The sequence below is a fragment of the Lathyrus oleraceus genome, chromosome 2, assembly GCF_024323335.1.
Source record: "Lathyrus oleraceus cultivar Zhongwan6 chromosome 2, CAAS_Psat_ZW6_1.0, whole genome shotgun sequence".
NCBI lineage: Eukaryota > Viridiplantae > Streptophyta > Magnoliopsida > Fabales > Fabaceae > Lathyrus > Lathyrus oleraceus.
Genome location: NC_066580.1, coordinates 483298607 through 483322210, shown reverse-complemented (window position 1 = coordinate 483322210; position 23604 = coordinate 483298607). Strand labels below are relative to the sequence as shown.

Here is a 23604-nt window from a genome sequence, read left to right as displayed (position 1 = left end):
ATAAAGTAATTAGTTTTCTTCCACATTATATTAGTTGCTATGTATTTTAATTATGTATTTTTAATTAATTGAATAATTTAATTTATACATCTTAAAGATATAATATTTACACGTTTACATCCAACCAAACTTATTATATATTCAACCAAATCTTATTATATAGATATCTATAATAAATCAAAAATATGAATATAGTAAGATTTATTTTATTTTTATTTTTTCCACATTTTTTTTATATAAAATAAGTTATCACGAAAAATAATATATGCACGTGATACGTTTTGATTAAATTGTATTATTATAATGAATGAGATTCTCCAATAGTACTCATTATTTAGCCACCAGCTACATGACACAGCTTTTATGGCAAATTAAGGTCACTTCCGTAAAAATAACGCAATAACAAGGGTAATTTACGAAAAGTGACCTAGAGACCCGAATCAAAAAGTACTCTGACCCTTTTCTTTTTTTCTTTCACCCTCGCTCCCCTCTCTCTTAACTTATTTCTACTACCGTCTTCCAAAGTGACCCGCGGCGTTTGGCTTCCGCTTTTCACTTCTTTAGCTCATTCTTTCTCAAAAGCCAAACTGAACCTAACTTATTCACCAACTCGCTTTCCGCTTAATCTCGTCATTCATTCTAGTGAGTAAATGTTTACCTTTCTCTATATCATTCATAATCACTTTTTTGTTTTATTTCTAACTTTCTTCCATGGTCTTATTTCGAATCGCCGCGACTATTTCGATTACAACCGTGTGTGAGTGTGGTTTTTGCAATGTGCTTTGTATTTTACCTTTGCATGTTATTCATCGAGGTTTTAATCGCTTCTAGAATCGTTTTCTTCGCAATGTGCGTTTGCTTTTAGCTTTTCACTCCTCGGTGATAAACTTCTTAATTAATTAAGTTTTGGAATCAGTGTTTTTTTAGTACTTTTGTGGAAAAGTTCATTATGATGTTCTTCTTGTCCTTTCTCAAAATTGGTGTATCTGCATAATCTAAGAACTCATTAATTTATATAATGTACTTTTTTTTTTGTTGTTGCAGCTTTTCCTGAAATTAGTAGTTTTTTGGGCAGAGTTTCAAGTTAAGAGAGAAGCTTTTTGAAGGTAATATGAATATCTGTTTCCTGAAGCTTTTTTTTTTCTATCAATAATTTGGTTAATCTTTGGGATAGTATTTGATTTCTTGATATATGTTTTTTTCGATTCTTTTTGAAGTTATTGTAAATGTTAATTGGTTATTATGTATATCTTTGTTAAGCTTCTTCACAAGGAACTTGTATTATTCAAATACAGGCTAGTCCATGCAGAAGGGCTGTTTTACTAACTGATTTGTTTCGGTTTTATGATAACTGAAACAATTGCTACTAAATATTTATTGAATTATGTGTTGGACTTTTTGTATTTTTTTGGCTTTTTATGTCGTTTATGGAATTTTATTGATTACATTGCGTTAGAACGTGTTAGAAGTAGAACCAAGGTCTTTAAAATTGAAATTTTGCGCAAAGGTAGCGAAATTGTAAACCATGAAATCTTAAGATTATACAAAATTCATAAAGCTCATATATATGCATATAAAATAACATTAGTAAGACAAAGAAAACCTTAAGTCACTTAAAATACTTGTGTAGATTTTAATTCATAAGCATAGCTCACAAGTAAGATAATTAGTTTAAATCCTTAAATCACACTTCAAAGGATTGTATATATTTAAATTTATTCATAAGCATAATCGCATAAATGTTTCAAAGATCGTAGATTATATGATTCGAAGATTGACAAGGGTTATTCTACCCTATTCCACCAAAATAGGATTTTGCGTATACTTTTAAACGTTGAGGGCAAAGGTAATCGCAAAATTATATAAATTAAAATTTATTCATAAGCATACTCACATAAGTGTTTCAAAGATTGTAGATTATAGGACTCAAAGAATTACAAGGGTGACTCCCTATTCCACCGAAATATAGTTCTGCGTATGCTTTTAATCGCCGAGGGCAAGCATAATTGCAAAATTGTGGGGTTTTACTATCCAAATCAAGGTTTTAACTAGTTAGAACTGGTATAGCATAATTAATAAAGTAACTGCTGCCTATTTATTCAATAACTGCCTAATACCAAACCGCTGTCTAATATAATAATTGCTGCCTAAAAACAGAGTAACAACAATACTAACAAGTGATAGAACAAAATGTTAGGAAAGTATATTTTTCTTCTGTTTTAACTCTTTGATTGTTTATTTATTTTTGGTGATTATATACAATATATCCTCCTTCATCTATTCCTCAGTTTTTATAAACTTTGTCATACTTGCATATGTTCATACCTATATATTCATACAACCTAGACTTAGCATGTGAACATACAAATTCAGCTTTAGACACATAATTTTTTAGTCACGTGTTCTCTGAGCTCATTTGTCAACACTCTTATAAATACTTTTCAAATGAATAGGCTGCTTGAAATTTCATGCGGAGCTCAAGGTTATCAGATTCAATGGATGACGAAGACCTCGCTACAGAGCACAAAGTGCCATCTGGTCTTATAAAAGCGATAAAGTTTGATGTTTTAAGCGGGGAAGATATAGTTAAGTGTAATCTTGTTCTTATATCTATATCAATTATGTAGTTATTCTGCGTCTATCAGTTTACTGTTGGTGTTGGTCTAGCAGTGGAATTAGTTCAAATGCATTCAGACATGTAAGATGGAAACACTTGTTTGGCTGAATTGGTTACCTTTACCTTTAAAGGGAGAAAACCCTATTTTATGGATTTGGTTATCAATTATAAATCTTTCTGATTGCAATGTAACTTATTAATAATCACGTATTTATGTTATTTTGTTTTACGCCTGCAGGAGAAGATCTCTTCTTTGGAGATAAATGCACCTGGGCAGGTCACTTGTTCTGATTTGGGACTTCCAAATTCGTCTTATGGGTGCACGACGTGTGGTTCAAAAGATAGAAAGTCCTGCGAAGGTGTGATGCACATACTATATGGAAATATGTTTAGAAATTTGTGGTATAATGATTATTTGAAATCTACCAGATGCTGATGGATTAATATATTATTCAGGTCATTTTGGAGCAATCAAATTTCCTTTTACCATATTACATCCATACTTCATGGCAGAGATTGCAGAAATCTTGAAAAAAATTTGCCCTGCATGTAAATCTATTCGACATGAATTACGGATCAAGGTCAGGTATCTTTTACTTTTACCAACATTAGCACAGTTTATCTGGGTTTGTTATAACAGAGACTTGGTTTTAAACCACAGCATTTTGTATAATCCAGGGTTAAATATTTTTTTGGTCCCTCTACATATACCAACTTTCTGTCATCAAGTTTAATCTCTTGCTTTTTTTTACATATGCACGTTGCATGTTCTAAGTGATTGTTTTATGACGTGACACACAGAACCTTAAAATATCATTAGTTTAATAGTTTAACTATTTAATATTTAACCCGTATTAATTTATCTATAATTTCAAAGTGAAAAAATAGTTAGAGTATTAAGTTAATGATATTTTAAAGTCTTAACAAGTGACATGTTGTCCAAAAAAAGTCACTTGGATGACACGACGCGGGCTTTGGTGTAAAAAACAGGGACTAACATTGGTAACAGTAAATTTATTACAAATGACTTTGAGTGAAACATTGATTACTTGATTGACATGCATCTTCAGCGCTATTGTAAATGACTTTTTTTGACATAGGTTCAAACATTAACTTGTTATTCTGTGTGTGCCATTTTAGGATAATTGTTGTCAGATGTTAATCAGAAGAATGGTAATTTTATTCACTGTCCATGTTGAACTCACAGTTTCAGCAGCCAAAATAATGTCTCATTTTATTATATAGTAGTGTAACTATTTTCACTGTCTGTCTGTGTTGCAAATTTTTTCTTCGTTAGCCAAGTAGCCCATTGATAGTGCAAAACCTTTCACTGAATGTCAGTAAGAAATAACTAGGAACTGTAGGAACCAAATTTTGCATGAAAATCATTTTTCTAAATTTACTGCATGCCTGAGCTTGAACATATTTTATTTAAAGATCTTTAGCTTAAACATTTATAGCCAGAACTAGGTGGCTGATTTCAGCCACTACCCGAGAGTTCAATTGTGTATGGTAGGAATGTGGGTTATGTGACAGGCTCCTATGTTAAATCTATTGGAGGGATCTAACATCTTCATCTCTGATCCATTTTTCCCTTTGCTTTGTTGGAAAGGACAAAAATAAAGATATTTTATTTAGTACTTTTACTAATTTAAATGGACTAAAGGTTAAACTTGTTGTGATGTTCGTTTAAATCAAACCAAGTTCAGTCTTTTTATTTCATTTGTATTTGTATTGGCTCTTTCATACGCCACAAAGTAGTTTTCCGTCATTTTCTCTCATTGTATGTTATATTTAACTTATTCTATATATTATATTTGTGTAGATTTGTACACATGATATTATTATGTAGTGAATCATTAGCCATCTTTGAAACTTATTCCCTAATTGGGTTGTTATTTAATAAAACTAATTACTTTTTACCAAGAATATTTTTGAAAACTTCCTTATTCAGTATTTGGTGAGATATCATGGTGTCTGACATTGTTATATGGAACTGAATGTTGGGTAATAAATCCAGCGAGAAAGTAAATTTAAGGTTGCGGAAACAAAGATGTTTTTTATTGAACACAGTACTGGTTCTCCTCTGTATGAGAGCCCTAGTCTCTCCCAATCCTGTTCCTATCCTGATCATATTGTTCTCTATTCTACTCAGTTGCTTGCTACCCTACTTACTCCTATTCCCTTTATTTCCCCCTTAGACCCAAATTTTGTTCCCCAAAAAATGAGGTAGAAAGGGGGAATGTAGTTTAGAATAAAATACTTTTACTAATTATTATCTGTAATATAACTCTCAAATAATGGCATACGGGACTGCTTGTTCCCTCAATAATAGTCAAATGAATGGAAGTTACTTTGTTCCATTCACTCCCTTCCTGTCCTATCTCACTTGGTTTGTTGTATTCCATAATAAAGAAGTCCAAGTGCAGTATTAAAATTATTCCAAATAACGGTTGTTTGTGTAAAGTAGACTACTAGTGTAGATGTGTGATAAAAGAAATTTGAGTTTAGACCTTCCATATTAGGATGCGATGCATAAATTATATGGAAAATTATCATGGTTTTATAAATCTTTCCAAAATATTTCCCAGGTCTTAAGTTGTATGAGGTTCTCAAGTACAATATGACATGCCTGGGGAGTTATGCATGCTTAAGTATATTGGTAGCTGTAGATTTTGCTTCCAGCTGTCTAAGAATATCATCCTATGACTTTAAATTTTCTACGGGTGTTTGTTTGCTTGTTAGTTTTATGTAGGTTGTTTGTTTGGATTTGCATTTTTCTTGTTATCTACTTCCTATTATTAAGATTCAATTTTCTTCTTACAGCGTGCTAAATCACTCCTTGGAATCAATAATACGCCCAAAGGTTGCAAATATTGTTCTGTAAGTTTATTATACGATCTTCTCTGGTTCACTATGAAGTAAATATCCCCCACCCTTTTTTTTTGCCTCTCTAAGACAACTTATGCATCCAATAGGGAAATGGTATGGGTCGTTATCCTGCGATGAAATTCAGAGTTTCATCCAATGATTTCTTCAGGAGAACTGCAATTATTGTTGAAGTAAATGATGTATCTTTAAATAAGAAAAGAAATTTGGGGCGAGGACTGCCTGCTGATTATTGGGATTTTATTCTTGGAGATGCTCAACCAGAAGAAAACCATGTAAATAGGAGGGTTTTATCACCCGTTCAGGTAGCACTGCCTACTCTTACACACTTGGTAGTTTTGTATCATTATCCTTTGGTACTGTTGAAATATTATGTAACTGTAGAACTTGTTTATTCCAATTGGAAAGGTTCTCCTTTTATACGAAAGAATACATTAAAGACATTAAGGAGTGATTTAAGGAATTGAACTAAGAAAAAAAATGTAGAATCAAAATAGTATCAAGGCTAACAATGGCTAAATATTTCAATAGCCCCTCTCAAGTTGGTGCATAGATGTCATTCATGCCCAATTTGCTTATCAAATTCTCAAAACCTGTTCTTGCTAGGCTCTTGGTCAAAATATCTCGTTTCCTCATTTGAAGATAAAAAAAAGGTAGATATAGTATTCCAGAATCTATTCTCTCCTATATAAAGTGACAATCGATTTTAATATACTTTGTCCGATCATGTTGAATTGGATTATGGGCTATGCTTATTGCATCCTTGTTGTCACAATATAACTTCAATGGAACTTCCACTATCACCTTTAGCTCGTTGAGAACTTGATGGAATCCAAAGACTTTCACAAATTTCTTGGTCAATTGTACTAAACTTAGCCTCCGCACTGCATCTAGCAACTACTCCTTGCTTCTTACTACTCCATGTTACCAAATTTCCCCACATAAATACAATAACTTGAAGTTGATGTTCTATTTGTAACAGATCCATCCTTTTAATCTGCATAGACAAATGTAATCACATTCTCAGTCACGTTTTTTTTGGAAAGAAAAGGTCTTTCCCAGGAGTAGTCTTCAAATATTTTAGAATTCGATATACAGCCTTAAGGTGTTCTTTATAAGGGGCATGAATAATTTGGCTGCCAACACCAACACTAACAGTGAAGGCAAAAGCAGGTCACTTATGAGCCAAGTAAATAATTTTTCCAATTAATTTCTGGTGTGTTCCCGTGTCAACAGTATTTCTCCTTTTTCTCAAAGTTTTGCATTTGGGTTCATGTGAATATCGTCTGGTCTACAACAACTCATACCTGTTTCCGTAAAGAGATCAAGATCATACTTCCCTCTGAACACTCCTATTCCTTTCTTTGACCTGGTTACTTCCATGCCAAGGAAGTAATTCAGTGATCCCAAGTCTTTGATTTTGAAGTCTTCTGCTTTGGTTTTTCTTTAGTTTTTCCATTCCCGTCGCATCATCTCCGGTAAGTACTATATCATCGACACTAACAATTAGGACTGTCATTTTCCCACTAGAATTATACTTTGTGGATAGTGTGATCTGATGACAGCCCCTAGGTGTATCCCTGTTTCTTTACTGATTGTTTAAATTTTTTAAATCAAGCTCTAGGATAGTGTTTTATTTGGCACATAATGTCTTTTTTTTTTTCTTTTCAATTTGCGCATTTTTTCCCAATTTTCCTTTAAAGCCTGGAGGGCCATCCATGTGCACGTCTTCTAGATTGCCATTGAGAAAAACATTTTTTACATCCAACTGATAGAGTGGCCAATCCAAATTAGCAGCGAGATAGGAGGTCCTGTCAATGTAAAGCTTTGCAACAAGAGTAAGATTTCTGAGTAGTCTATACACCTTATGTCTGATTAAACCCTTTATCGACCAACACAGCCTTATATATTTCTTCTGGACCATTAGAGTTGAATTTTACTGTAAACAACCACTTACAGACCACACACTCTCTCCAATTGGTATAGTCGTAACAATCCCAGCGTTATTCTTCTCATGCACTTTCATCTCATCTTCCTTCCACTTTGGAGCTTCATTTAGAGCTTCATGTACATTCTTTGGAATTTCTATGCAAGACAAGTAAATGCAGTAAAAGAGGATGATAAATTAGAATATGATATGAACCTAGACATAGGAAGCTTGGTCCAACCTCTAACAAGTTTCCTATCAGCCATTGGAACATCAAGATCAGGATAATGAAAATCAGGGGGAGTTTTACCTTTACCTTTCTTTCTTTGGTGGGTTTATTCTCCCTCAGTTCAGACTCTTGTCTGTGCTGAGGAATCATGTCTTCCACTTGATCACGGTTCTTTATTTCATAAACCACTCCTTTCCATGTTCTGTCATCTTCTCCAAGCTTTCTTTCTATTTCATTAAAGGATGTTCTTGTAGTCACATTTGTTTTATTTCTTGACTATCCTCAAGTTCCAAAGACCTATAGATGAAATCTTTGTTTGTTTCCCTTGATTTGGTGATACCCCCCATATGAAAGGAGAAGGTTTACTTACATTTTCTTTAGATCAAAACAGGACAAAACTGTGTGAAATGTGTGCATTTTCTAGAAGAATTACATTATAAAAAAGAATGAATCTTCATTTGATTTACCCCCACCAAAGATGATCTTATTAAGAAAAGATTTATTTTTTAAATATAGAACATCCCATAGTTATGAACAACCGTTTTATATTGGGATCAAAACACTTATATCCCTTTTGGGTGGGGAATATCCAACAAAATCACTTGTGAAATTCAAGCTTGCTTATTTGTTTATGTTACTAGACAAAGACAATGCAACATAATATTTTCAAATGTAAATCAACTGAAATAGAAGCCGTGGGAAACAATTTTAAAAAGGTTTGAAAATTGGTGTGAAGTTGTAAAATACGAGACAGCATGCAGTTTATTAAACTGTGCAGCGGTTCAAGAAGCCTCACCCTACTTATTTTTTTCTGGTTCTAGGCTAATGTAAGGTTTATATTTCTTTTTTGATATTTAGGTTGAGAATTTATTGAGTGGTGTTGATTCAAACTTCATTGAAAAGTATATACCAAGCATGGATTTGGTTGGTCTCAGTTGCTTCCTGGTGGCACCGAATTGTCATCGTGTCACGGAAGTCCCTCATCGACTTTCTGGGGGATATCCATTGAGTTTTGTAAGTGTATTTTCCCTCTTTCTAATAGTTTTAAATATTTTTAAGTGGTCACACCACATATTATTGTCATATGAATTCCAATTTTTAATATGTTATTTTGCCTGGTTAAATACTTATAGGATAACAGGACCAGAGCTTGCAAGAAATTGGTTGATTTCAGGGGTACAGCAAATGAGTTAAGTTCTCGTGTTTTGGATTGCTTGCGGTTTTCCAAGGCAAGTGTCTCTGCTGTTTCATCCTTTGTTTTCTCTACTTAGCCAAAATTATGCTTGTTGCTTATGTTTTTACTTTTAAAATGCAGATAAATCCTGATAGAACACCAATTAATATTTTTACTGAGTTGCAACAAAGAAAGGTTGGAGAAAATGCTTGCAATTCTTCTGGCTTAAGATGGATGAAAGATGTAGTTCTTGGAAAACGCAATGACAGTACATTCCGAACTGTGGTTGTTGGTGATCCAGACCTCGAGATAAGTGAAATTGGTATACCCTGTCAAATTGCAGAAGGTTTGCAGGTTTCTGAGTACGTAAATAGACAGAATAAGCAAAATTTGCTTTATTGTTGTGAGCTGCGTTTGCTAGAGAAGGGGCATATAAATGTTCGCAGAAAGGGTAATCCAGTTGTTCTGTATAAAAAAGAAGATTTGCAGATAGGAGACGTAATTTATCGGCCTCTCGTTGATGGGGATAAAGTGTTGATAAATAGACCTCCTTCCATACATCAACATTCTATGATTGCTCTCACAGTTAGGGTTCTTCCAATATCTTCTGTAGTATCTATTAACCCAATCTGTTGTTCACCTCTGCGGGGGGATTTTGATGGTGATTGCCTTCACGGGTATATTCCACAATCTGTTGGTGCTAGAGTGGAGCTTAATGAGTTGGTTGCTTTGGATAGGCAACTGATTAATGGGCAGAGTGGTGCAAATCTGCTTTCACTTTCTCAGGATAGTTTAACTGCTGCATATTTGCTGTTGCAAGATGGGGTCCTTTTGAATGTTTACCAAATACAGCAACTTCAAATGCTTTGCAATAGAAAATTAACACCCCCTGCAATTGTAAAGGCTCCTTCAAGTAATACCTCATTTTGGAGTGGCAAGCAATTGGTCAGCATGCTCTTGCCTTCTAATTTTGACTATGCTTTTCCTTCAAATGATGTTTTTGTCAGTGATGGAGAGCTGATATCTTGTTCCGAGGCTTCTGGGTGGTTACGCGATTCAGAGAACAATGTTTTCCAAAGTCTTGTGGAACATTTTCAAGGGGAGACTTTGGACATTTTGCATGGTGCACAGAAAGCTCTTTGTGAGTGGTTGTCTATGACTGGGTTTAGTGTTTCCCTATCAGATTTGTACCTTTCTTCTGATTCCTATGCGCGTGAAAACATGATGGAGGAAATCTCATATGGATTACGAGAAGCAGAACAAGCTTGTGATTTCAACCAGTTATTGGTAAATTATTTTTGTGATTTTCTTTCAGGAAGTCTATCAGATAGTGACAATGTTATGACTGTTGACGAGGATCGTCTGAATTACGAAAGACAAATATCTGCTGCTCTAAGTCAAGCGTCAGTTGATGCTTTTAGACATGTTTTTCGCAATATTCAAAGTTTAGCTGATAAATATGCGTGCAACGAAAATAGTTTCCTTGCTATGATTAAGGCTGGAAGCAAGGGTAATTTACTGAAATTAGTGCAACACTCCATGTGCCTTGGACTGCAACATTCCCTGGTTCGCTTGTCATACAGAATCCCCCGAGAACTGACTTGTGCTGGTTGGAACAATCATAAGGGGCTTCATTCAACAGAAATGTTTTCTGATACCCTTGAACCAGGCCAATCTTACATTGCTCATGCTGTGGTTGAAAGCTCTTTTCTTACTGGGTTGAACCCACTTGAATGTTTTGTTCATTCAGTGACGAATCGTGACAGCTCTTTCAGTGACAATGCAGACCTTCCTGGGACATTGACCCGTAGACTTATGTTCTTCATGCGTGATATGTATGATGGATATGATGGATCCGTGAGAAACTTATATGGGAATCAACTTATTCAGTTTTCTTATGATGCTGAAGAGGATTCATCTTGTGATAGCAATTTTCGAGAGGATATTATAGGTGGTGAACCAGTCGGAGCGCTTTCTGCTTGTGCATTTTCTGAGGCTGCATACAGTGCTTTGAGTCAGCCTATTAGTCTACTTGAAGCATCACCTTTGCTGAATTTAAAAAATGTTCTGGAGTGTGGTTCAAGGAAAAGAGGTGGTGATCAGACCGTGTCTTTATTTTTGTCTGAAAAAATTGGTAAACAGAGAAATGGGTTTGAGTATGCAGCACTGGAAGTTAAGAATTATTTGGAAAGATTGATGTTCTCGAACGTTGTTTCTACTGTCATGATAATATTCACTCCACATTCTTGCAATCTAGAAAAATACAGTCCTTGGGTTTGCCATTTTCATTTAGACAAGGAAAATTTAACAAGAAGAAATGTAGAAGTGCATTCTATCATTGATTCTCTTTACCAGCGATATGACTCCTTCAGAAAAGATTCGAAACTCACTCTTCCCAATATGAAAATATCAAGCAAGTAAGTTTCTTTTATTCTTGTGCTTCAAACATTGTCTTTTGTCAATGGATGAAACATCCAGTGTTCATAAAGACTGTAAAAATGTTAATGTGTTACAAAATTTTGATTCTGCCTACTGTTTCCTATCCCAGAGTTATATGTTTGATTTTTCGTGTCTTCGCAACATATAGTATTATTTAGACTACATCTAGGAATGTTCTTCCACTGATTTCATTATGTCATGATTCAATAATGATTTCATTCCTTTTATTATGCCAAGTTAAAAATGCTTTATTTGGGTGTTTTGCTTGTTTCCTTACTGCAAAAAATTGGAATTGTCTTCTTTGCTACAATTTATGTAAACTTTGGTACTTTTAATAACTTTGGTACAGCTCCTATGAAGAACTGAAATCCTCTTGCATTGGTAAAATGTTTTACATAACTAAAAAGAGTTCTCCAAATAATAGAAATGAAGAGAAAGATTGAAAATCAGAAATGAAGGTCGAAAAGTAGTGGATATTCTAAAATTGTGATTTAGTTTAATGGAACTATGCACTCTGTTTCAATTACAACAAGACCATATTTCACAGGAATTTGGATATTATTTGGTCCAATAATTGTCAGTATCAAATTGTGGGTGAACTTTTTGCATTCAGTATTGCTCTATAGACCAGATATATGTGTAGAATAATTTTTTAACAAGTGGCAAGATAATTGTATGCTTCAATTTTGATCAAGAATGAACAGAGGCCATGTATGGTTATTGGCTAGACTATAATTTTGTGACCCTTGAGGAGTTTTTATCACTAAGTTTTTTTACTTAAATTCTTATTCTTGCTTGGAGTTTTTACCATAACTATTAACCAAGACAATGAAATAGCAGGAAATGTTGTATAGATTGCATGGCTAAGGAAGGTGGAGAAACCTCTGTTCATAAGGAAAAAGACTGTGACGATTGCATCACCGTCACGCTTGTCGAAGACTCTAAAAATTCTGTACAACTGGATGCTGTTCGGAATGTCATGATACCTTTCCTTCTGCGAACTGCGATAAAAGGTTGGTAGTAATATAATCAGAATATCCATCTGTAACTTAAAATGATAATTTTCAAAAAATCCTTTTAGAAAATATGCCTGGGACATTTCTTTAACTGTTCTAGTTCAAATTTTGTTTTTGCTACATCCTGACAGTTGAGCTTTTCTTATTTATAGTCATATCAATTTGATGATTCCAACTTTACTGTTATGAGAACTTGATAGAGCTAAGATCTTTTTGGTATATGGAGTTAAAAGTGTAGTTGTAACTTGTATGAATAATTGAGGTTCTATTTGGTCAGAGGACTATATCACTAAAACTGATCAGGAAGTAAAATATGTCTACATCTGGTTTGATCTATACCTGACTATGTATTGTTAGTTATAGTAAAGTAAAACATGCCAACATTTACTACTATCATGAATTTTCGTAATGTCCTTTAGGATTTTTGGAGATCAAGAAGGTTGACATTCTCTGGAAGGATCTTCCAAAAGTATCAAAATCTTATGGTTCTTCTGGTGAACTATACTTGAGGGTTACCATGTCCACCGAAAATGACAGTGGTGCATTCTGGGGTTCACTGATAAACCATTGTCACAGAATAATGCCATTGATTGACTGGACACGAAGTCATCCTGATAACATTCATCATTTCTGCTCAGCCTTTGGAATCGATGCAGGGTGGCAGCAATATCTCCATGTATGATTAAATAAATTTCCCTCCATAATATGTTCCAATTTGAAAGTTATGGAGATGTGTATTTAATGTACTAGCATATGATTTTTACATGCAGAATTTGTCGTCTGCAACATCTGACACTGGCAAGTCAATCCTTCCTAAGCATCTGCGTCTTGTTGCCAATAGTCTTTCAGCTAGTGGAGAGTTTGTGGGATTAAATGCTAAAGGCATGGCGCGACAAAGAAAACATGCAGCTGTTTCATCACCCTTCGTGCAAGCATGCTTTTCTGTCGGTTTTTGCTTTTATGATTCCAATCAAATGCTGCATACTTTTTTCATGCAATGAGATTATAATTTATGATAACCTCTATAATCGTGCTGAAATTGTGGAATCTTATTGCAGAATCCCGGCAGTTCCTTTTTAAAGGCTGCAAAGTCTGGAGTCGTAGATAATCTCCAGGGCAGTCTAGATGCATTGGCTTGGGGAAATTGTCTCCCCATGGGGACAGGTGGGCAGTTTGATATCATATACTCAGAGAAGGTAAGATTATATTTTCTTATACATTAACTTCTAGCTTCCAATGAGGTTTCGATCGTTCATTCATATGTCTCCAATTTCAAAAAGCCCCTAAAATGTAATGAACAGCTGTGCGCAGGTTTTATGTTTAAGTAAGTTTCATTGTCCTAAAAAAGTCATGGAGATTTTCTCTGTTATTATACATTTTTGGCAACTGCTCTCACAAAAAAATGTAGCATCCTGGCACTTACTCTAGACTTTCTTATTGTTCTCCTCCCTGTACAAATATAACCATACATAATGAGTTATATGAACTTCAATTAAATTTCTTATTGTAATACTTCCTTCTTCAACTCCCATTATCAAATAATACACTTCACTTTACTGTTTCTAGTCAGTTTTACTATGGTGGTTGTTTTAACAGGTACAAGAAATTGATAAGCCTGTAGATGTGTATGGTCTGCTAGAAAGCAGTTTTGACCAGCTAGAACAAGAGACTAATACCCCTCAATCTCACAAATATTCATCCAGAAATTGCAATTCAGAGTTTAGGTATAAAAATGGTGGTTATGCCCCAAAAGAGTCTAAGCAGTGGAAAAGTGTTATAAGAAATAACATTACCGTAAATGATATTCAGAAGCTTACTACTGCATCAAGGGTCATACTGAACAAGTAAGATGATCCACATTTAGCTTTTCTATGGTTTAATATGGTTATCTGTGCATTTGATGGCATAAAGCACTGTATTTATGTAGTGATATTGACATTACGATATATAGGATGCATTAATATTAAACTAAACATAACACAACTGGAAGGTTGTATATATCATTATGCCTGCCATTGTGGTTTCTTGCAGTTAGATGCTTCCCCACAAGTATTATCTGCCTCATAATCATTGTTTTCTTCTGTCTATTTTTGTCTTTCTTGAGAATGAAGATTAGTTTATTGTCAAGTGTAATGAGTTCATTCTGGTTTGCCTTCTAGGGTAATTTATCAAAGTGACATGCCTTCACTGTGTTTTGCATCAAGTATAATGAAATGCTAAATTTTCTGAGGAAACTGATATCAATTTATGTTAGGCATTTCCAAAGGTAAAATAGTAGTGATGTTAGGAATTGGGATACTGGGTTTGGGCCTTAACCCAATAAATGGGCTTAATAGGAAAGTTGTTGAAAAATTATTCGTGTTGCGACCAGTGGCCGTAGGCAACATGATTATTGGGGGAGCGAAAAAGAGAGAAAACATCAATAAAATAATATCTTTTCAATCAATAATACATTTTTGTGTTACTATCAAGTAACATTAATAATCTTCTTTGTGAATGCTAAGTAATAGATTTTAGGTTCGGAGGGGATTGAAAGAACTTAAAATGTTTTCTGTCTAGTTGACTCAAACTTGATTAAATGCTTTGAAAAGGTTTCGGCTGTTTTTCAGTAACAAGCATTCATTGGTAATTTGATAGATTATTATTTATCCTGCTTTTGAGATACCATCAAGCAGTTCTATTTATTTGGTATGTCCCTCAAAGTTTATTTTACCTGTTTCTTCATCTTTAGGGGTGATTGGACCTTTTAAATTAAGGGTAAATTACTTGCCGGTCCCTATTATTTCATATCTATAAATAAGTCCCTCTAATTAGAAAGCTTCTTAGCGAGGTTTCCTCTCAGTTTTTATTAACTGCATGTTTTCTGTTTATTGCTACTAAACATGAGCTATATATTTATTGGACATAGTTGTATTTGGTGGCTCAGTTGCTTCCCCTACTTTAGTTTATGATATATGCTTTGCAGAATAATTTTCAACTTTGGATGTTGTCTGTGTAGGTATCCGATTGAGGAGATATTAGGTGAGAGGGACAAGTCAACAATAATGAGGGTTTTGCATTTTCATCCTCGTAAAAATGAGAAGCTTGGCTCTGGACTAGAAGACATAAAGGTATGCGTGATTGCATGAAATTGGTTTATACATGTGATGTAGAAGTTCAATATTGTTAAAAAAAAGTCACAGTTAATCTGACATTTCTTAGCGTTTGGTTAGAAGGGAGGTTTTTGAGGGGAGGGGAGGAAGAGGCTTTTGATCAGCTTTCCCTTGTTTGAAACTTTTTAAAAATGAGAGAAAGAGTCTGAAATTTCTAAATAGCCATCTAAAGTTATGTATTTTTTTTCTAGTTCCCCCAAATTGTGGTTTATCCCTTCCAAACAAGGTGGAAGGGACAAAGCTCTATGCAAATGTTAAATGCAAATGTTATAAAGCTCTATGCATTTTTTCCTGTCTATTCACAGGTTGGATGGCATCCCCAGTTTACAGATAGCCGTTGCTTTTTTATAATACGAACAGATGGGACTGTTGAAGATTTTTCATACCGCAAATGCATTATTGGTGCTCTTGATATTGTTGATCCTGAAAAGTCAAAGATCCAAAAGAAAAAATGGTCAGGAAATAATGACATGGAAGCTAAAAAATGGTTGGGAAATGATGACATGGGAGCTAAAAAAGGCTATGAAAATCATGACACAGGGCTAAAAAGATGGTCCGAAAGCTATGACCTAAAAACTAAAAAATGGTGGAGAAGTGATGACTTGGAAGACAAAAAATGGTCCAGAAATTATGACATGGAAGCTAACAATTTATTGGGAAATTATGACATGGAAGCTAACAAGTGACTCGAGGTCATCTTTTCTCAGAATAAATCATGGTGAAATACAGTTGGAAGGATAGTAGTAGTCCCACAACTCTAGATGCACAAAAAACGACGTTGTTTTTCTACCTTCGATTTTAAAGGTTGTCCCAAATCAATGGTAGAGAGGCACTGTTGTGTTTTGTGGCTTTAGAGTTTTGTAATTGGTAATAGGGTAGATGATCCAGCCTCTTATTTTGTTGTGTATCATCTCTATATGTTAGAATAGTAGTTAGCCAATGTTGAAATGTAGCTTTTGATGAATTTAGCTCGTATGATAGTAGTAGCAGTGCAGCGAATCAAGATGAAAATAGTGCAGCAGCACCTTTTGAAACAAAGGAGACAAGGCATAGGAGTGAACAAGTTGAAGGAAGTGACTGTGACTGTACATTTTTTTAACAATTAACTTTCTTTGTTTATGTATGATAAAGATGGGATGGGTGCTAAATCTTAAGAGCTTCTTTTTGCTACTTTCACTATTATTTTTTTGCCTCCGATTACGTGAGGCAAATAAAGAACTAGTGGAAGTAGCAACGGGAAGCTTGCAAAGTGCAAAGATTTACCCCCAGACCAAATGTATTGATATGAATATTTTTTAGTGAAATGTTTCAGCAGTTTATCCTATCTAGTTCAAGAGCCGTAGTTGTTTCTTAAATCTCACACACACAAATTGAATGCTCATGAAACCTACTTTCTGCACATTCTATTCTCAGTTTATATGTTTTCACATTTATATTATGCAAATCGTGCACATTTAAGTTTTTACTCCAATTTTATAACTTTTTTGAAACTTCTCTTTGGTTACATTCGTTGAAACTATTTTTGGGTAATTCTTTTTTTTCTTCTGGTCAAGGTGTTGGTAATCATTAAGGCTTTGGTGAATTTATCGACAGATGTGAAATAAACATTATTTTAAAATCTTTTTTGGTCGGATCTATTTTGTTTAGATAGCATATGATCAAACATTTAGCTCACACTCCCTAATTAAAGATACCCCTAGTTTGAGTGAATTTACCTTGATAGCCTTATAATTTTTTTTTTTTGAAATTTCCACAAAATTCCATGATCAAACTCCACGAAAAAATCATTCTCGATCCAAATACATATATCTACCGATACCTCTATAAGATGGATAGAATAACCTCTGGTATCGTAGGAAGGAACTTTGTCGAATTCTTTGATCTTGCACCACCTCGATTTTTTGTCATTGATGATATCTAGTGAAAATAATGTTTGATGGAGATATTCCACTAGGGTACCTTATCCAAAAGTTGTCCGACACCAGATCACAAAGTAAGGATAAGTCGATGCTAGGATTTCGATATTGGAATGAGGTAATTTACACTGATGTTAGGATTTCAATATTGCAAGGATGTAATTTATACTGGTTCCACGTAAAATTGTCGTTGATATAATAGGCACCATAGTGGATCACACGGTAGCAGGAGTCTTTGTAAGCGACACAAGTTTGTCTAATGTCCTCTACATTGGCACACTCAAGCATTTATGGCTCCATCAGTTATATCTGAGTCCATGTAGTAACAAAGATCTCTTGGATTTCAAAATTCCATAACTCTCCCTTGCAGAATGACGCATCTAATACCATCACTAAAAGAAAGAGAAATCGAGAGAAAGACGAAGGTCTAGAAGTAATCAATAGGTTGAACCTTAACTTGTATGAAGAAAAAGTTGGTATGGTTTCGAAAAGTGATTTTGAAATAGTTCAAATTGATTATAATCTGACTAGATTCGTGAAGATAAGATCTGAACTCTCTCCCAAGGGATAGAACACGTATAAATTTCTCTGTGCTAATGTAGATATCTTTTCTATTTATCTACATGAAATTAACGGCATAGACCCCACCATAATGGGTCATCAGTTAAATGTATTTCCCAACACCCTATGTCCCGCAATGAAGAAATATGTAATCTTTTTATAAAGCTAAAACTACCGCCAATACGCTCGAAGGACAGTTACACACGAAGACTCTCTAATGTTGTACTTGTTCACAAATCCTTCGGGAAGTGGAGCATGCACTATTAGGTTATGTGTAAGACCACAATTTTGACCCTAAGATCCCTCATGCTACCTCATCATATGCATTAGCATTGAGATCATACCTTGTCATCCTCCTTACCCCTCTTTCATTGGGTTTGTTTTGGGAGAGATCACCAAGCACTATGTGATTGTATCATACTTGTTATTTTATCATTCACTAACCAAAATACCAAAAAAATATGTCTTTGCATTTGTCTAACTCTTTTGTAGGTAGAGCATGATCACCTTTGATTCATCAAGTTCACATCTAGGGTTTAAGACCCTCATTGCTGATAAATCAACCAAGGAATGATCCACAATGTCTCTAAGCATCATATATGAGTCCCAATGATCTTTACATATTATTTTGATCAAGATTTCTTCAAGAGTTTGGAATTGGTTTGCATTGGAAACCCTAGTTCATTTGGGTATCTTAAGTAACTTCTTCAACAAGCTTCTTCACCAATTGATCAAATACTTCAAGGAACACTTCAAATTTCATCCTCTTATGCATATATGATCTCCCATGAGCCTAAAAAGTCAAGAGAATTGCAAGTTATCAAGTTGGTTGATGGTAGTTGGCCAGATGAATTCATCTGATCAAAACTAGGTCTCCCTAGATCCTATCTCCTACAATTTTCATCATATGGAAATGATTCCACGAGAAACGTTACTCTAAATGACATTCCAAACAACTTTCATGTTGAGGTCTAGAGCTAGTTTTGCTTGGAAAGTCATTTTTTATGTTGAAATATTATAGGTCATTTTGTCTAAACCCTAATTTGAATGTCAACTTCCCAAAGCCATAACTTGCTAAATTTTTATGAGATGAAAGATTTCCAAGTTTCACAATCAAATTCAAGGTGTGTACTTCAAATTTAATGTTTGGAGGAAGAGCTAATTAAACTTTTATGAGCATGTTATATGAGGATACATTATAGGTCATTTTGGACCAATACCTTTGAACAAGTGATTTTCCTCAACTTCAAAAATGCATAACTCACTCATCCTTAATCCAAATGATGTCAAATTGGTGACCATTTTGAAGGTCTTTGAAAAGGGCTACAACTTTGATAAAGACACTTTTTTATTTGGAGCTCACATAAAAAGTTAGCCAAGGTGGAATAATTAAACATATGGCTTGACACTTAGAAAATATTTTGACATGTTGGAATTTCCAAACTTCCACCTCAAAATTCACCATGATACAAGTTCCAAATGGAAAAGTGTTCAACATAAAAGTTGTTCCTCTTGATCTAACCTTCCCAAAGAGTCCAAATTAATGCATTTTGGACAAAGTTTGAGGGGTCTGCGCATAGCTTGAACATGGCGGTATCAGTTGGCAAGAATCATGCTTCAAACATCCAAATATATTTGCCTTGCAATGCAATCTTCATTCAGACCTCATTTCAGTTGATCTTGGACCTATTTGAGTTGCTTCATGGGCCTGCACATGCCCATGCAAGGGTGTACCTCGCATTGCCAATTTTGGAAGTATTTTCAAGTGTGCAAATAACACTTACCATTGGCTATAAATAGAGGTTCATTGCTTCAATTTCAAGGACCTTGCGCGCCAGCTTTACCTCTAACCATTGAAACCCTCTCAATTCAAAGGAAAACATGATAAATTTGAATTGAAATTTGAGTTTGAATCTCACTGTTTGGAGATTAAAAAACTTCAGGATCCAAAGCTTTGCATCATTCTTAATCCATTTCTCCAAGCTCCACAAGCAAGATCAAGCACAAATTGAAGCAAGAGAGATCCATTTCTGCACAGCATTGAAGGTATTTTTCCAGATTTTTCTTCTCTTCATTTCTCTCTCAATTCTCATCAATTCTCTTGGATCCTTGGTTGTCTGAAGTCCTACCAATGTAGGCAAGAATATTGAGTTGCTTTGAGGTCAAATCGAAGCAACTCAGTTCTTACACCTCAAAATTCAACTTCATGTATCTCTTAATATACTTGGCGTTAGGTTAAATTGAGGTGATATTCATGATTTACGCCATTTTTTCTTTAAGATCATGTCATCCTTTTTTATTTATGTTATGGTGATGAAAGAACCAGTCCGACCAGGGTCATCGGAGAAGATGGTCGGTCTTTGGCTCCGACGATGAGTTGGAAGTGTTCTGAGCCATTGGATTGATTCAAAATGTTTTAATCAGGGATGTTGCTTGTGATGACCAAGTTTGTAGCGTGCTGAATAGTGCGCACCATGGAACGCGCGTTTCTCAACACTTGATCTGCCACCTCAATTAATGAGGGAGATCAAGTGGTCCACATTTTTTGATTATCTGATTTTTATTTTTATTTCTCCTATTTTCATTAATTCATATTAATTTTAATATTGATCCAAAAAATATGAGATTTTCACCAATTTTTTAAAAATAAAATCCTCTTTCATTTTCTGAATTAAAATTATTTTTTGGATCATTATTAATATTTTTCATGATTTAATTGATTTTGTGATTATTTTTAATTGTTTAAAAATACTTTTAAGTTTCCAAAAATTCTGAAATTTTTTCTCCAAGGTCCTTTGACCTTATTTGACCTATGATAAATCTCATGACCATTTCTTTGGTGTTTTGATGAGGTTTTAGGAAATTGACCAACCATATTTAATTTAATGCATTATTTTTATTATATTTTATTGATTGAATGCCAAATTAATTATGTAGATCCATTTTAATTGACTTTGTCAGTTTGACTTGTATTGTTGGACCTTGGTCAATGTTGATTTGACTTTGCTAGGTTAAGATCATTGGATTTAGGGGATTGATGGAATGTACATTCCATCTCCAAAAATGAATGAATGATCTTAATTTGGTAAAAATCCTCCTTTGTCCAATTTGTGTTTGATCTATTCCCCCTCTCCCTTCATCTCATTCCCCTTCTTTATGCATTCATGTCACAGACCTATAATGTCTCTATATCCTAAGGCTAGTTGATTGCAAAATCAACATACGTTGGATGATATTAGGTCCCCCATTTTACATATTCTTTTTTTTGTGTGGTATGTTTCATGAACATATTCTTTTTGTGTGTGGTATATTTCATGAGTATAGTTCATCATACTATGTCTCTAACATGCATTAACACCAAAATTCTATTGCCCGACCTCAAATAGTTGTGACTTTTACATAAGTCCAATTACGACTGCTTAACATACCGCTAAATTTTGACACAAAAGGCATAACATTCTAGTTAGTGAGATTGTAAGTCTCCCCTCTTTCATGGTATTGTGTGGAAACTTGGCCTTTTTCCCTTCCTTTGGAAGATGTCTTGGTTTAAGGATCCATGCTTGTGATAAGTGGGTTGAATGTTTTCCAAAGAATGACTTAAACAAAATAAAAGCAAAAGCAATACTAACTTATAACTCATTAACAACTAACATTTGATTTCAAGTCATTTACTTTTAATGCACTTTAATTTTTAAAGATTTATTCATTTGTCATTATTCATACCATTCAAGTTGTTTATGTTAATGTCATTTTCACTTTGTCCACTTGGACCATATTTGGTGACATATTGTGATTATGTATATTGTGTTTGTTTGTGTGGTCTTTGACCATTAATATACATAATAAGAACAAATAACTCTAAAAAATATCTTGTGTGGACTGGTTGTTTGATCTGAGACAATTGGACTTAGAATTTAGGCAACACTCTCTTTGAAAAGGACTTGACAAATGGCAACTTTCATGAAACCAAATGCTTGTGAATTAAAACTTCATCTGATACATCATTAAAGATCCATTTAAGTTCATCTGCAACATGGTCATCGTGAAGCTGTTATTTTGAACATGTGCCTAATGCCATCTTTGAAATCATCTGCTACATGGGCAAAACTTGAAGAAGATCATGAAGTTGTCAAGCTTGGATGTGGCTATCTTTATTTGATGCCTTGCTCTTCAACTTGCTATTTGTATATTGATTGTTGTGTGATTCTAAAGTCCAAGGGAAATTGGGGTTTCTATATGACATTCCTGTCTATTGGATTGCAACCCATTGGTCAGATCTTTTCAAATCTTAACTTTTAAATTTATGCTTAGGATTAGTCTCTCCATCTCCTCCCTACTTCTTTAATTTCAAAATCTCTCTCTCCTTTAAAAAATCTTCTTTGATTGTATCTGTTTTCTAAACTTTGACCATATTGCAAATTAGAAACCTTGGCCTTATGCCATTGCATTTTCAAACTTTTCTAAACAAACTTGTAAATAAACTTAACTATACTTGAATTAAAATTTCAAAAAGCCAAAAGAACTAACACTCATTCAAACCATATTTAGGCCCTTGTGCCTTTGTAAAACTTAAATTTTTGTTAAAAGTGAAGGAGAAGAGCGATCCAAAACGCAGTGGAATTTAAAAATTCTCCTTTAGTGATCCTTACGAATGGGCATGATCAGTGATAGAATTGTTACCTCTTGTGGCGATTGTAACCTTTGATGCAGATCTACGGAGCGATCACGAACGTTGAACGATGACAACGCCTCTACTCAGTCCACATGAACGGATTCCTTCAATCTCAGTGTTAGTTGCTACGAATGAAGGCTTTGAATGAGAGAGAGAGAGAGAGAGAGAGAGAGAGAGAGAGAGAGAGAGAGAGAGAGAGAGAGAGAGAGAGAGAGAGAAACAAAATTGCAACTACACAAATGCTTCTACACAAGGGTTCTATTTATAGAACCACTTGTGTGGGCTGCAAGCTAAAAAACCCACTTAGGTGTATGTGGCCCATATCTTATAATATACCCAAAAAACACTTAAGCGCGTGGTACCTTACCATATTTCGTATTCAACTTAAGTACACCGTACCTTACAATGTTCTACAATTCACTTAAGTGCACCGTACCTTACGGTGTTTCTTAGTTACTCTATCTCTCATCAATCCGTCCTTTGTGTGTGACCCTGTAGGTTTTCGCGGCATTGGCAATTATATTAAATCATGCATTTAACATAATAAACAGTGAGCGGTATCTAGCAACACATCACTGCTACCCAAGACACGAAAATGTCATGTGATATGACAAATCCTTCTGTGATAATACTTATGTGTACAATTACCCTTTTGCCCTTATGTCTATATTGAACACAAGGCATAGACCGTGTCATCCTTGTCCAGTTCAATATTGGACCCATAGACATTTATCCTGTTACGCAGGATGGGAAAATTCCATCCAGGTCACTCATGTCCCTTAGCATGCTTCGTGGAGTACCCATCAACTGTCTTTATGGTCATCCAGTTACGGATAATGTTAGATCAACAATAAGGCACTCGACTCTACATCTAGGGTCCATAGTGGTTTTAGATCGAAGGGTGCTATACACCATTATCACCATGAGAATAACTTATGACACTTTGCATAACGTTCTATATAGTATTCTCATAGCGGGTCAATCCAGTGTAAATATTACTCTTAATATTCAT

General features: G+C 34.5%; 1 protein-coding gene across 2 annotated transcripts; it reads left to right on the top strand.

Moving 5' to 3' along the window:
• The first annotated feature begins 452 nt into the window (after positions 1-452).
• On the top strand, positions 453-16762 carry LOC127120700 (DNA-directed RNA polymerase IV subunit 1). 2 transcript variants are annotated; one of them, XM_051051219.1, is made up of 17 exons: positions 453-642; positions 1045-1106; positions 2454-2585; positions 2856-2976; positions 3074-3198; positions 5444-5500; positions 5596-5811; positions 8521-8676; positions 8796-8891; positions 8978-11253; positions 12113-12288; positions 12711-12967; positions 13062-13235; positions 13350-13487; positions 13888-14135; positions 15290-15401; positions 15749-16762. In XM_051051219.1, the coding sequence occupies exons 3-17, from the start codon at positions 2469-2471 to the stop codon at positions 16127-16129; spliced, it is 4650 nt and encodes a 1549-aa protein (XP_050907176.1). In that variant the 5' UTR covers positions 453-642; positions 1045-1106; positions 2454-2468; the 3' UTR covers positions 16130-16762. The 2 variants fall into 2 exon arrangements, with proteins under 2 accessions (XP_050907176.1, XP_050907177.1); XM_051051220.1 differs by having other exon boundaries at positions 454-642; positions 12116-12288.
• Positions 16763-23604: the final 6842 nt, after the last annotated feature.